At 32.3% G+C, this 13,133-nt stretch overlaps 2 protein-coding genes across 8 annotated transcripts; one reads left to right on the top strand and one right to left on the bottom strand.

Annotated features, from left to right (window-relative positions):
• The first annotated feature begins 2,188 nt into the window (after positions 1-2,188).
• On the top strand, positions 2,189-3,715 carry LOC107904640 (protein EXORDIUM-like 3). The gene has a single exon (XM_016831077.2). The coding sequence runs from the start codon at positions 2,426-2,428 to the stop codon at positions 3,575-3,577; it is 1,152 nt and encodes a 383-aa protein (XP_016686566.1). The 5' UTR covers positions 2,189-2,425; the 3' UTR covers positions 3,578-3,715.
• Positions 3,716-4,930: 1,215 nt separating this feature from the next.
• LOC107904641 (mitochondrial intermediate peptidase, mitochondrial) lies at positions 4,931-11,049 on the bottom strand. 7 transcript variants are annotated; one of them, XM_041105388.1, is made up of 17 exons: positions 10,725-11,049; positions 10,509-10,590; positions 10,346-10,398; positions 10,190-10,244; positions 9,831-9,969; positions 9,688-9,742; positions 9,353-9,575; positions 8,981-9,076; positions 8,112-8,231; positions 7,875-8,000; positions 7,592-7,747; positions 6,989-7,105; positions 6,730-6,855; positions 6,579-6,646; positions 6,183-6,318; positions 5,905-6,070; positions 4,931-5,545 (listed from the first exon to the last, which is right to left on the bottom strand). In XM_041105388.1, the coding sequence occupies exons 1-17, from the start codon at positions 10,913-10,915 to the stop codon at positions 5,313-5,315; spliced, it is 2,142 nt and encodes a 713-aa protein (XP_040961322.1). In that variant the 5' UTR covers positions 10,916-11,049; the 3' UTR covers positions 4,931-5,312. The 7 variants fall into 7 exon arrangements, with proteins under 7 accessions (XP_040961322.1, XP_040961321.1, XP_040961319.1 ...); XM_041105387.1 differs by having other exon boundaries at positions 4,931-5,581; positions 9,852-9,969; positions 10,725-11,046; XM_041105385.1 differs by having other exon boundaries at positions 4,931-5,581; positions 10,725-11,045.
• Between the last annotated feature and the right edge of the window lie 2,084 nt (positions 11,050-13,133).

The following is a 13,133-nucleotide window of genomic DNA, read 5'->3' as shown; positions in this document are numbered from 1 at the left end:
AGAAAAACTCAATAATTTAATACGATTAACTTTAAAAATTTCCTTATAATATCAGTCAGGTCAGATCAATCTCTGTCAAGTGAAATTTTTTATATTTGTTTGTTATATATGCAAAATTACTAAGGGGGAAAGCTTCCTTGATTTCTGGGTTCTTTTCTTTTCTTTTGGTCTGCAATCATTATTTGGCTTCAACATTGAAGGGATCTCCTCACGTATCAACTCTGTTTTCTTTTAGCAATACAAATTTTTATTTAATTTTTAAAAATTATATATTAATTATAGTAAAAATATATAATTTAATGTCGATGAATAAAAATAAGTTTTTCTCTTTGCTCATGACGATCTACAATCTCATATAAAAAATTTCTCTAATGAGCATTAGTTGAAGTGTTGTATACTGCATTATTTGTAGATATATAATTCAATCAAAAATATTAAGGTCAATATTATTAAGAGTTTAATTCAGTAAAAGTCAAAATGCTAATGACTTGTTCACACACATATGTATAGGATAAGTGAATTAGGTATTAATTGGATTAAAAAAATTTATAATTATCATTCCAAAGTATTTTAATATTTTCATTTAATAAAAAATTTATATGTCGTTAGATTTGAAATCATGTTATTTACGTTAATAAAACATTAATTTTAGCACTAAATTAAAATTTTATTTTAATATAATAATTATATTTTAATTGTATTATGCCTAAGTTATTGCGTTCATAAATTGTATATTGATAACGTTGTTAATTAAATTGGTGTTACAAGTCAAATTGACACTAATTCAAGCTTGAAAAACAATTATATATAGTACATTTAGTATTATCAATACAATATACTTATATGTTTAAATTTCATTTTACTCATAATTTAATATATATTTTTTATTTTAATATTGTACATATTCCATATGTTCTGATTAATTAATTTCAAATTATATTTTTAAATTTAAATTAATATTTTAACGTAAATTTGGAATATAGTTATGTTTAAAAAGAGATACTTGTGAAAAAGACTTCTCATCATGTAAAACGTTGAAAAGGAACTAACAGTTGGAGGACGTATTAAGTTCAACGCGATGGTCAAATTTCCAATAGGGATAATTTCTCTCAAAAGCACCGGGAGAAATTTTATAATATTGAAAAACGACACCGTATAAATAGTGTTAACAGCAAAATGTCATTGTCAATGTTTCAACATTGATCACCAAGAATCAATTAGCCCCACCACCATTGTAGCCTTGAAAATTTCACCTATCTCGTTAAAAATGATTGTTTTTTTTTTACAAATTAAATCAATTAATAAATTAAATTTTTATTAAAATTTTTATCTATTTTTTAGTTATTATAAATTGGTCATTCTAAGTTAAGATCAAGTACACATATCATGTTATATGTCAGCTACATCAATTTTAACCGTATAAATTGATAAAAATTTTAATAAAATAATCAATTTAATTTTTAATTTAACACACGGAGATTAATTTACTCATTTTCTTCAAATAAAAGAAACAAAATATAATTTACGAAAAATTCTTTTATCAACAATTACAAAATCGCATTAAACTAAAGTCCCATTCACCATAATTATCTCTTTTTTTTTCTCTTTAATTGTGTAAAATATATTATCGGCCTTCAAAAACAAAATATCAACCTCTCCTAAGTCAAAAAATTATGATAAAAAGAAAAAAGAAAAAGCGTATCAGGAATGCCAGCTTAAAAGGGAAAGCTCCGTAGATTTGTTGCCACCTACTTCATTGACATTTCCATCTCTGACACCACTACATTTTCCTTTCTTCATGATTTAAATAATATATTTGCCTCCCTCACTATCCATATTGCTCCTTCTCCTTCCAGTTGGCTACAATTTTATTTTCTCAAAGATTTATAGCCCATATTATTATGGTCTGTAATTTCATTAAAATTAGAATTTTGGAATGTTGAATCTAAAAGAATATGTGACAGACAGATGAAAAGGAAGTAACAAAATTTGAGAAGAATTTTAAAACATTTCTCGTGAGTTACACGCTCTATACCCTTAAAAATAATGTGCTGCTCATCAAGTAATCCAAGATGTATTAATTATGTGTGTATAGCATGTACCAAGTTGATTGCTTGTGTTTTTTTATATATGTTTGGATATGACTTGTATTATATCTGTATTTGTACTCTAAAAATCATTTTATGATCCCATTTAAATATAATAACAATTATATACAAATAGATTCAGGGTACTATATGTGTGTCTAACAAATTCCGCATTAGGTCTACAATTACAAAAAAAAAATGTACAAAATTAGTATAGAATTTAAAGTAAGATAGTGAAAGAAAAGGAGGAAGGTGGAAGGTCTTGTTGGTTCATTCGTTAATTGTGTGTTGGTTCATTCTTCACCCTAAACAATCTCACTTCCCTGTAAAAATTCTTAATGAATCAAACTCATCTAATATTACATTTTTGCGGTAGCTTTTCAAAAGTAAACATAATTTCTCCCTCTATATATGCTCACCGCCACCACAAAACTCAACTACTCTCTGTCAAACCCCATTTGCTCAAAATGCACCGTCCTTCCCTACTTCTAAGCCTCCTCACTCTTCTTACACTGCTAACAGCAGCTCCGCTTCCGGCCATTGGGTATCGTCCATTGCCTCACTTAAGACCCAACAGCTCCGATTTAAGATTCGGTGACTCCAAGAAATACGAGGGTTCCTCGGAGTTCGTCCACTTAAGATACCACATGGGTCCAGTACTCACCGGTAGCATTACCGTTCACACAATCTGGTACGGCCAGTGGCAGAAATCCCAAAAGAAGATAATCCGTGAGTTCATCGGTTCGTTCTCCGCCGTCAATGCTAAGCATCCTCCGGTTGCCGGATGGTGGGATACCGTACGGCTTTACACCGACCAAACGGGAGCCAATATTTCCCGTACGGTGCGTTTAGGGGAACAGAAAAACGACCGTTTTTACTCCTACGGGAAGTCACTCACTCGCTTGTCGATACAGTCCGTTATAAAAAGCGCGGTAACCGCCAAAACCAAGCCGTTGCCGATAAATCCCAGCAATGGGCTTTACTTATTGCTCACATCAGATGACGTGTACGTCGAGGATTTTTGCGGCCAAGTTTGCGGGTTCCATTACTTCACATTTCCGTCCATCGTGGGATACACGCTCCCGTTTGCGTGGGTGGGTAACTCAGCGAAGCTTTGTCCGGGAATATGTGCTTACCCGTTCGCCGTACCGGAGTACATGCAAGGGTTGAAGCCGTTAAAGTCACCCAACGGTGACGTGGGAGTGGACGGGATGATAAGTGTGATCGGACACGAGGTTGCTGAGCTGGCAACTAACCCATTGGTGAATGCTTGGTACGCGGGACAAGATCCCGTGGCTCCCGTGGAAATAGCGGATTTATGCGAGGGTATTTATGGAACTGGAGGTGGTGGTTCTTACATGGGACAGTTATTGAACGGAAAAGATGGTGCCACGTATAATATGAATGGGATCAGACGGAGGTATTTGGTTCAGTGGCTTTGGAACCATGTTGTAAGTTACTGTACTGGCCCTAATGCTCTTGATCAGTAATCTTATCTTTTTTCCTTTTGCATGGGTAAGGTTTAAGATGGTATCTTATTATGGTGGGTTGCCGCGGGATGTTTTTTGAAATTATAACATTGTATCCCTAATTTAGTAATTGAATATTTTGGTTCTTTTTTCTTTTAATGTTGTTAAAAAGGAATCTCATATTTCTTAATCTTTTTCTTATCATAATAAAATCTTAATATATGTAATTTTGTAATAGTACAATTAAACTCATATAGTTTAAAATTATTTTTCTTCAACTGTACTGAGAAGGGAAATTTAAGGCAATGTGGGAGAAGCCACATAATCTGCTGTTTCTCCTGAACTTCAGCAACCTGCCTGCCCGCACTGTGCAATTACCTACGAAGTCAACAAATCGTGTAAAGTATCACCGCCTTTTTTTTTAATATTCGCTAATGTCGTCACTTTTTGTTTTTTTAAAAAGAATTAATTTATTTTTAATTAAAAATATAAATTTATCCATTAACGTTATTAATTTTTTATTAAATTTAAATTTATTACAACATAATTTTAACAATATTAATATTACTAATTTTTTAAAAATTCAATTTTATTTTTATTACATAATTATTAAGTAGGCATTTTTTATATTATATCAATAAAATTTAAAAGGAAATTATATTAATAATAATAAAAAACTTCAAATTTGCTGAGTATTCCAAATATTTAAAGAATATATCGACTCAGCAAATTTTAACTTTTTTCCACCTTTTCTAAGGAACTTTATTGAACTTTGCGCCGCGAGGACTATGGTGATGTACATTTTCTTTTCCTTTTCTAATTTTTATTCAAAAGTTTTTTTTGTTTTTTTTCAAATTATTGTATTACGACTATATATTAAAGGTTCCTTTCTCGAAGGTGATAATAAATAGCTAATCGAAATTTGATTTACAATGAGAAAATTTTCAAAAAAAAATTTATGATACATTTAGTAGAAATGTTATTATTTTAATATATAGATTAGTAATAAATTAATTTCAATTTATAGTTTTTAACCACTCAATTTATTTGAAAGAGAAAAAAACTCGCTTATTTTGAAAAAAATCCTATTTCTTACAAGAGGTTTTAACTCATTTCTATTTTCAATTTCAAATTTATATTAACTATTCTTTATTTTATATCTATATATTATAATATATAGGTAATAAATAAATATTTTTTTCGTATTTATCGATAAGTAACCAAATGAGTCATTAGTATATGATGCTTATATGTTTAATAACAAATGAAAATGCTTTTTCTTTATCTAATGTGGTACCCTCTCCCGATATTATAATGATAAAAAAAAAACATATTATTACCATAACAAAAGACAAGGTACAAACTAATTTCACCTAAATGCCAAGTGCTCTTTAAAATTGGATTAACACAAAAGGCTAGCATCCTTACCAATATTCCAAATCACAATTAAAACCATAGTCTTGAAATCTCTTTTAATTGGGAATTTGAAAATTTCTTCAGCTAAAAGTACTACTTTGCCAAGTAAAACTAAAGAATGTGTACAAGTAATGTACATATTACAACAACTTGACTTACGTGGCACATATCAATTACCAACTTCTAGTTCTACAACCCCCAAATAATGCTCTAATGATAATAAGAAACTAACAAAAAAACCTGGCAATTTTGCAGCAATCATGTCAATATGTTCTCCTCCATGTTTGTTATTTTTATTCTCTTTTTTCCCCCTATATTCTGGTTGAAATTCTTACTCCGGTCACTTACCTATATGCCGGTTTTTGTCATCGAGGAGTTTCAATTCTTCCAAACAACTTGTGACATCAGGAACAATCCCTCCATTATGATACCTTACGATCCCATCACCAACTAGATCGGTCAACAAATCAGCAGGTTCTTTGGCTCCTCCGTATTGCAAAAGTTTTGTTCTGAGCAATGTTCCGGTTGTCGGTGATAGAGGGTCCTCTTGGCATAGCTTTTTCCATATGGTTGCTGCGAAACATTTGGCATACAAGTAGCTGTAGTAACCTATTGAATTGAAGAAAAAAAATCATATATTAAGAGTGGTGTATGCATATTCGAAACCCGGTTAGAAGAACCACTCTTCTCCGAGGAACATGCCGAGCTTAAAGAATGCATCTAGGAAATGCAAAACATGTAACTTCATTAGAAATCCATGCGAAGACACAAATTATGGTGCCCTAGCCCCTAGTGCCTTAATTTGACATCTAAAGTTGCTGTATTCAGCACCTTGAGCTTGAGTGAGAATATACCACTAAGGATCAAATTTATACTTTCGTGTACGAAGAACAAAACAATTGTACATCAAAAACTTATGATTAAAAATTTACCAGCACCGTAGGTGAGAAAGTGACTGAATCGGATATGCATGTGTGTCCCCTCCACATGCTTCTCATTGCTGTGTTGTCTTTTCAAATGGGCAACAATAGAATTGGTGTCTCTTGGCACAGACAATTGTTCTCCGAAAAGTGTTTGGTCAACCAAAGCATAAAATATCTAATAAATGCCAAATGGAAAACAGAAAGCTTGCTCAATTTTTTGTTCATGTCCATGCATTAGATGTGCTTTAAAACATTAAATGCTGATTCATTCAGAAGATTAGATAAACCTGACGTTGCAATTCGGTTGCTGCAAACATGTCTCTTGCACCATTTAGCGACTTTACCAATTTCTCAGGTATTACTTCTCCAGTTGAATAATGTCTAGCAAATTTTTTCAGGACTCGGTAATCCCAAGCATAGTACCTAGAAGCATTATTAAATCAGTCAGCTGGTTATAAAGGCACCGGAAACATGTTGAAAATATAAAATTGCAGTATACACGTGCATGGAGTCTCTCTCCCCCTGGAGAATATCAGTTTGGTAATAACAAACATGAGCATATAAAGCTTAAAAGAGACCATATATAATATTCAACCATGAACCACAAATAGATACAACTCCCCCATGCATTCTACCAACATTCATGCAAATTTGCTATGAAGAAACTGCAGCATTGCACTCACTCGAATAGGTTTGAAGGTGTCTCAGCAAAGTCAAGAGCCACTCTTGTGCCTGCAAAATGTTGGTAATCCTACATGGATAGCCAAAATGATTATGATGAAAACAACAGGTTTATACTGATCTTGTTTAGTGGTAAAGATCTCAACAAACTACCGTTCTAGAGAGCAATGCATGAAGAGCATGTCCAAACTCATGAAACAAAGTTTCTAGTTCACTGTGATTAAGCCGCACAATTGATGAATCATGCGACCTTGAAAAATTGAAAACAAGGGCCATAACCTGCAGAACTAACAATCTAAGTGAACTTTGAAATGAAACTAATGTTCAGACATCAAAAGAGTTTGTAAACAAAGTTTAAATGAAAAATATAATAAATTATACAAACAACATTAACCAGTGTTTATTTACATACAGGGAGTTGATATTCGGTTTCAGAAATTTTTCGTCCCCCTTTAATTGCAAAAGTGGCACAACCTGGATATTTGCCTTTCCTTGAGAATAGATCAAGGTACAGAAACCCTAAGTCACCCTGAAGCAAATGCAAAATGCCTCATTATAATGCAGCAATATAAATGAAAATGCAGGGAGGTTGGCAGAACATTTCTGACATGCATAAACTTTGTAAAAGAAGCATCCATGTTTCTTACATCCAGTGTATTTCTGTTAAAAAATATAAATTGAAGCAGGTGGTGGTCTCGAATTGAAAGGTAGATTACTAAATTTAAATCTCACCATAAAACAAATGCAAGACTATTGCAGCATCAGAAGTTAACTGGAATGCAACTAGTGCAAGAATGTATTCAACACAAACATCAATATAGAAAAACAAAAGTTAGGACTCAGTGCTACTGTGAAAAAACAGAATTTAAAAGTAGAGGCAAGAAAAACTTCGAGGAGAGAAAAAAAAAAACAGAATTAAATATCTTAGAGGGACTATCACTATCAGTCTTCTCAGTATTCTTCACAATATGAAAATTATTTCCCAAACTACTCTAGACTACATACATACACATACCTCTTCAGGATGATGAATACACATTTTAAGCACATCAGGATGCCATGATTCACCAGGTGCCATGGGAACACTATCAAAGCTTGCACCAAAGAGTGACTTTACCAGAAGTTTCAAGCCCTCAATACACTGTGGCAGAGAGAAATATGATGCCACAACCTGCCACAATATTAGGAACAAAAAGTCTTAAGAAAACCTAGAACTTTGAGACACTAAAAAATATAAGTGAAATGGAACTTCGGCTGTGACAAATTCTATGCAAAAGATAAAAAAGTTTATAACCTACAGCGGAGTCCAAATTATAGGCAGAAGATTTCATCATTGTTGTGTAGTATGCCTCATCCCATGGTTCTAGATCTACACATCTTTGGCCACATACATCTCTCTTCAAATTTCTGATTGTATTAAACTCCTGTAGGGAAAATCACTGATTAGTGGAGTAATGCAACAAAAATAGAATCTAGAACCACCTATGAATCAACACCTTCACAGCTCACAAGTTCTAATAAGAAACACATTATACCTCATCTGCCTTTTCTTTGACCATGTTGCTCATCTCCTGCAAAAAGGACACCACCACCTCTGGTGATGAAGCCATGTTTAGTTGCATTACAAATTCAGCATAGGATTTACAACCCATTATCTGCATCATTCAGAGAGCAAAATATTAGTAACTCAAATAATAAGAATTTTTTTTTTTAAATCCAATTCTAAAGTGATAAACTAATTTATAATCATTCAGCAACTTGTTTTCCCCATACCAATCATTTCAAGATATTGGCTTTCAAAAAAACAAAAGAAGAAGATATTCAAAGTTATTTGTAGACATATATCTGCAACCATTTAAAACCGGGTCCATACAAATATCCTTCTCAGCAAGCACACAAGTATCCTAAAATTAGTTACAATTATGTTGCTGAAAGACTATGGCAAAATTCCAGTAGATACCAAGTAATTATATGATAATAGAAAGACTGGAACATCAAAAATCGTTTTTGAGTTACTAAAAAGAAGCCAGGAAAATGTTGGATGACTTGCCGCTACGACAAGAAAATATAATCCTGAAACATGAACGTTAACCTCATCCTAGAAGCATATCTTGATCTTGATGCTCAAAAAAATCACCTTCCCGCTTAGTTGTTGACATTTTCCTCCTAAACTAGCCTCAAATTTCCTCACGAACTTTAACCAACATAGAAAAAACTAAACAAGTTTTAGAGGCAATGTCAGAGGTTTCTTCACTTTTTAAAGTTTAGAAAAGCTTATAGTACCAATCCAACAATTGAAAATATTCACATATGCATGAAATTATTACTGTATCAAATCATCACACCATATAAAATCCAATTTCGTAGTTGCTTTTTGCCAAACTCCTACGTGATTATAAATTACCTGAGCAAGCTCATGCCTGGAATTTATAAGTTTATCAAGAACTTCATGGTTCGCATGTGGGACGGAACTCCCTTTCAAATATGCCATTTTCCTAACCTGAGAAAGTAAATGAGGTGACAGACTTGGTTAGTTCCACAAAATTAAAATTAAATGATACCTCATTCAAAACTCTACTCTGCTCTGTTAAGGTCACTCACTGTCTTAGCTAATTAAACTTATTAGAATAAATATATATAAATAGCAATAACAGAAAGATGTTATTTGCGCAAATACAGCAGCTGGAACACAGATGTTGCTAACTGTGCCAGTTTTAACTTCAATAAAATGCAGTAAGGAGTTGCTGACTTCTTGAATCTAAAAGATGAAAGCTACCTGTTCATCTGGCGTCAATTGTAGAACAGAGAATAGAGTACGTGGCTCTGTTATGATCCGGAAACCCTTTTCTTGTTCATCTTCATATGAGCCTAAGGACTCCTTTGACACTCCAGATGTCAGACGATAGATAGGCTTAAGGAGATGTTGTATTTGTCTTGGGATGCGTGATGCTGGAAAGATATCCACATAACCTGGGTCGTTAATAATATTTTCACCATACCTGGGAGGAAGTAATAACATATAGAAAATATAAATCAAAACACTATAGCCACCTGCTCAAACAATATAAGATATGCTACTGAGACGTAGAAAAAGCACCAGAGGATTCTTACTCTCTGCATAGCTTGTGAGCGTCCATATTTAGCTGATTAACTCGGTCTAATTTTCCTGCAATAGGAAGCAGATATTTGCATGTTAGACCCTAAACAGGGAAAATTTATGCTCCTACATAATTGCAAATGAAAAGGATGTATACCAGAAGGGAGATGAATGCCACCCTTCTCAAAGTCAATATGTAAGTGGAGAGCTGCTCTACGAGCTTCCTCAGTAAGCAAATGACCATCTTGCTCTGCCTTTTTCACCGCATTATAAAGAGTATGATTTGTATTGAGAAACTGTAATGCAACAACAAAATGCAACAAAGCTGTTACCATTCAGTAGCACATAAATCATCAAGCACAATGAATGTTTTAAAAAAAGGTTAATACAAAATATGCCAGTTTAACCAAACAACTCTACAAACAAAATTATTTTCAAAATGTAGTTTTCCTCAAAATAAATCACAAACACAAGGCAAAAAAGTACTTCTATGGTTAACATCATCGGTCACCTCACATGTAGATATACATTAATTTTCATCGATGCTTTGATAGCCTCCTCGACAAATCCTCTGAAACAAAAAAAAAAAAGTAATAATAATTATCTGAATAAAAGTAAAATTCTAAATCAAACATACAATTAGTACATTCATTCAAGATTAAAAATAAATACCTAGCTGGATGAGTTTGTCTACAGAGTTCAGCGGAATCAACAACAGAACAGACCTACGAAATCGAAGTTTTAATAAAGGCATTTCTTAGAAGTGATATTAACTAAGGAATGTGTGTGTGTGTATGTGTGTGTGTCTTATGTATGAATATTGCAATGAACCTACAGTGTCCGAAATCTCGTCCATGGCTCGGATTATTTCAGCTGAAGATGGCATGCCAGATATATAATCAATCAGCTCCGATGACCTAATAATTGATCAAAAGAATAAATTGATTATTTAAAGCTCGGTGAAGTTTTGAATCTCAAAGCAACCGAATAAGTGACGAAGCTTTGAAAATTTTTGAGGCTATACGTGAAGCAAATTGGAGCGACACTTTACCTCTCAATGGCTTCATCGACGAAGCGTTGGAAGCCTTTAGGGGACTTCAAGTGATCAAAACCGTAAAGACCGGTGGAGGATGTGTTTTGTCTATCGACGGCGCGGGTTCGAAAATGGCGGTAACTAAGGAACGGCTCAAATAGACGTTTCATATGGATATTAGGCTCACGGTTCTTGATAAAGTTCCACATTCCGTGCTGTACTAGCGGCGTTGCCCCTCCGGCCGCCACTGCTTTGTGCTGTTGTTAAAGGCGCGGAAACTGGCGCGCGTGAGTGCTGAAAATGGGTGCTTTCACGAAAGGAAAAGGAAAATGTGATTGGGCTTTGAACCTAAGCCGATCAACAAATATCAAGTAATGGCTAAAGATAGGTCCAAGCCCGGTTCAAATATTGTTTTTTTTTTTCATTAATTTATTTTTTATGGTAATTTCACGATATACAAATTTGAGCTATTGTTGGAGAAATGGTGCAATTGATTTTTTATTTAATTTATTTATTTATAAATAATTTTATTTGTAGTTTGTAGTTGTTTTGAAGTTTATTTTTTAAATAATTTATTTTATTTGTACTTCTAAAATCCATCTATCTATATATATACTTATATAAAATGTTTTAGTGAATCACAAATCAATTCGATACAAACTTAATGTAAAAAAATATTATGTTGAATTTATTTTATTAAATTATAATTTAAAAAATAGATATTCAAATGATTATATTTATTTTAAAGATTATCAAACACACCTTTAAATAGAAAGTTATTTGAAAGTTCTCTTCTAATAAAGAATTTAATGTTAAGATAACAATGTATTCATCTTTTACTATTTTTACATGAAACGTCTTGTTAATTGGAATTATAGTTTGGAGAATATGGAAACGACGAAACAACTTGCTCTTCAATGGAGAATTTGGTGAGGTTTCGATTGAGGTTGCTGGAATAATAGCCTTTGCGAAATCAATCATGTTGGCGAACAATAAGAGATATCAACAGAATGACCTGGCAAGGTCTTTTACTAGTTGGTAGCAGCTGCTCAACGACTAGTGCAAATTGAATACGGATGGATCAAGGCACTTGATAACTGGTCAAGCTTTTGCTGGAGGTTTGTTTTAGAATCATCGAGGTAAATGGGTCACTAGTTACAATCGGAATATAGGCACTTGTTCTCCACTTGATGTGGAACTATGTGCAATCATGGACAGATTGGATATATCTTGGAAAAGAGGCATAAAACAATTATCGATGAAAAGTGATTGTTTGGTTGCGATCAATATGCTTAATGGTCAAACTGAGGAGATAGAAAGAAGTCATGAATCGTCAAAAAGTTGTTAGCAAGGGATTGGCATGTGAATGTGATGTTTACTCCACTGACAATAAACATGACTGCAGATTTCATGGTAGCCTTAGGAAGAAATGTTCCTCTTGATTTGAGAATTTACGATGTTCCTCCCAATATGATCGAGATGAAGATTTTACAATATAGTGTTGGTGTTATATATAATTCCTATTATGGCTAAATGTGTTTAGCTTCTTTATCTTAAATATATATATATCAATGGTCTAATGATTAAATCCAATCCTAAAGAATGTTTAACCATAAATATTTTACCTATAACTCAATTATTGTTTTTTTATAGATACAATCTTAATATCATTTTTTTCCACCCACGTCATGGGTATGACAATATTTAGTATTATTTAATTGTTTAGCAAAGTTAATATCACCAGTCAACCGAGTCTCATCTCCGTTGTGTACTTAATTATACATTAATTATAAATAATATTATTAACTCTTATGTCCAGGGTTTAGGTTATTGTGTTTAGTGCTTAGAATATTGACTTTAAGATTCAAGGTTTCGACCTGAGTTTAGGTATTTGGATTGGGGTTTAGGATTTTAGTATTTATTTACATTTAAATAAAGTTATTACTATTTATTTATAGGTCTTCTATTATTTTTTATTAACGATGATGTATCATATTATTATTCACCAATAATGCATAAAATTTATACAATTAAAGAATTAAATATCTTCCCTTAAATTAATATTTACTTAATTCATTACATGAAACTTCATTAATAAATCTAATTTTTTTTATATCATGAGTAATATTATTAGTTAGAAAAAAGTAGTCATAAAAATCAAGATTAAAATGAATTAGTAATAGATTCTTAAAAACTATCCATTTAAATAATTTAATTAAAACAAATTATATTATTATTTGATTAAATATAAATATTTATATTTAACAAAAATATATTATCTTATAAATGGCAAAAGTACCACAGAGATCTTTATATAATGAGTTGGATTGCATTTTATTCTCTCTACTAAAACAATATAAAATTAGTTCGTGCATGTTAGATTAAAGAGTAAATTGATTATTTTGTTAATCTTTTTATCCATTTATA

This window comes from Gossypium hirsutum, chromosome D11, assembly GCF_007990345.1.
Source record: "Gossypium hirsutum isolate 1008001.06 chromosome D11, Gossypium_hirsutum_v2.1, whole genome shotgun sequence".
NCBI lineage: Eukaryota > Viridiplantae > Streptophyta > Magnoliopsida > Malvales > Malvaceae > Gossypium > Gossypium hirsutum.
This window is presented reverse-complemented; position numbering and strand designations above follow the sequence as displayed.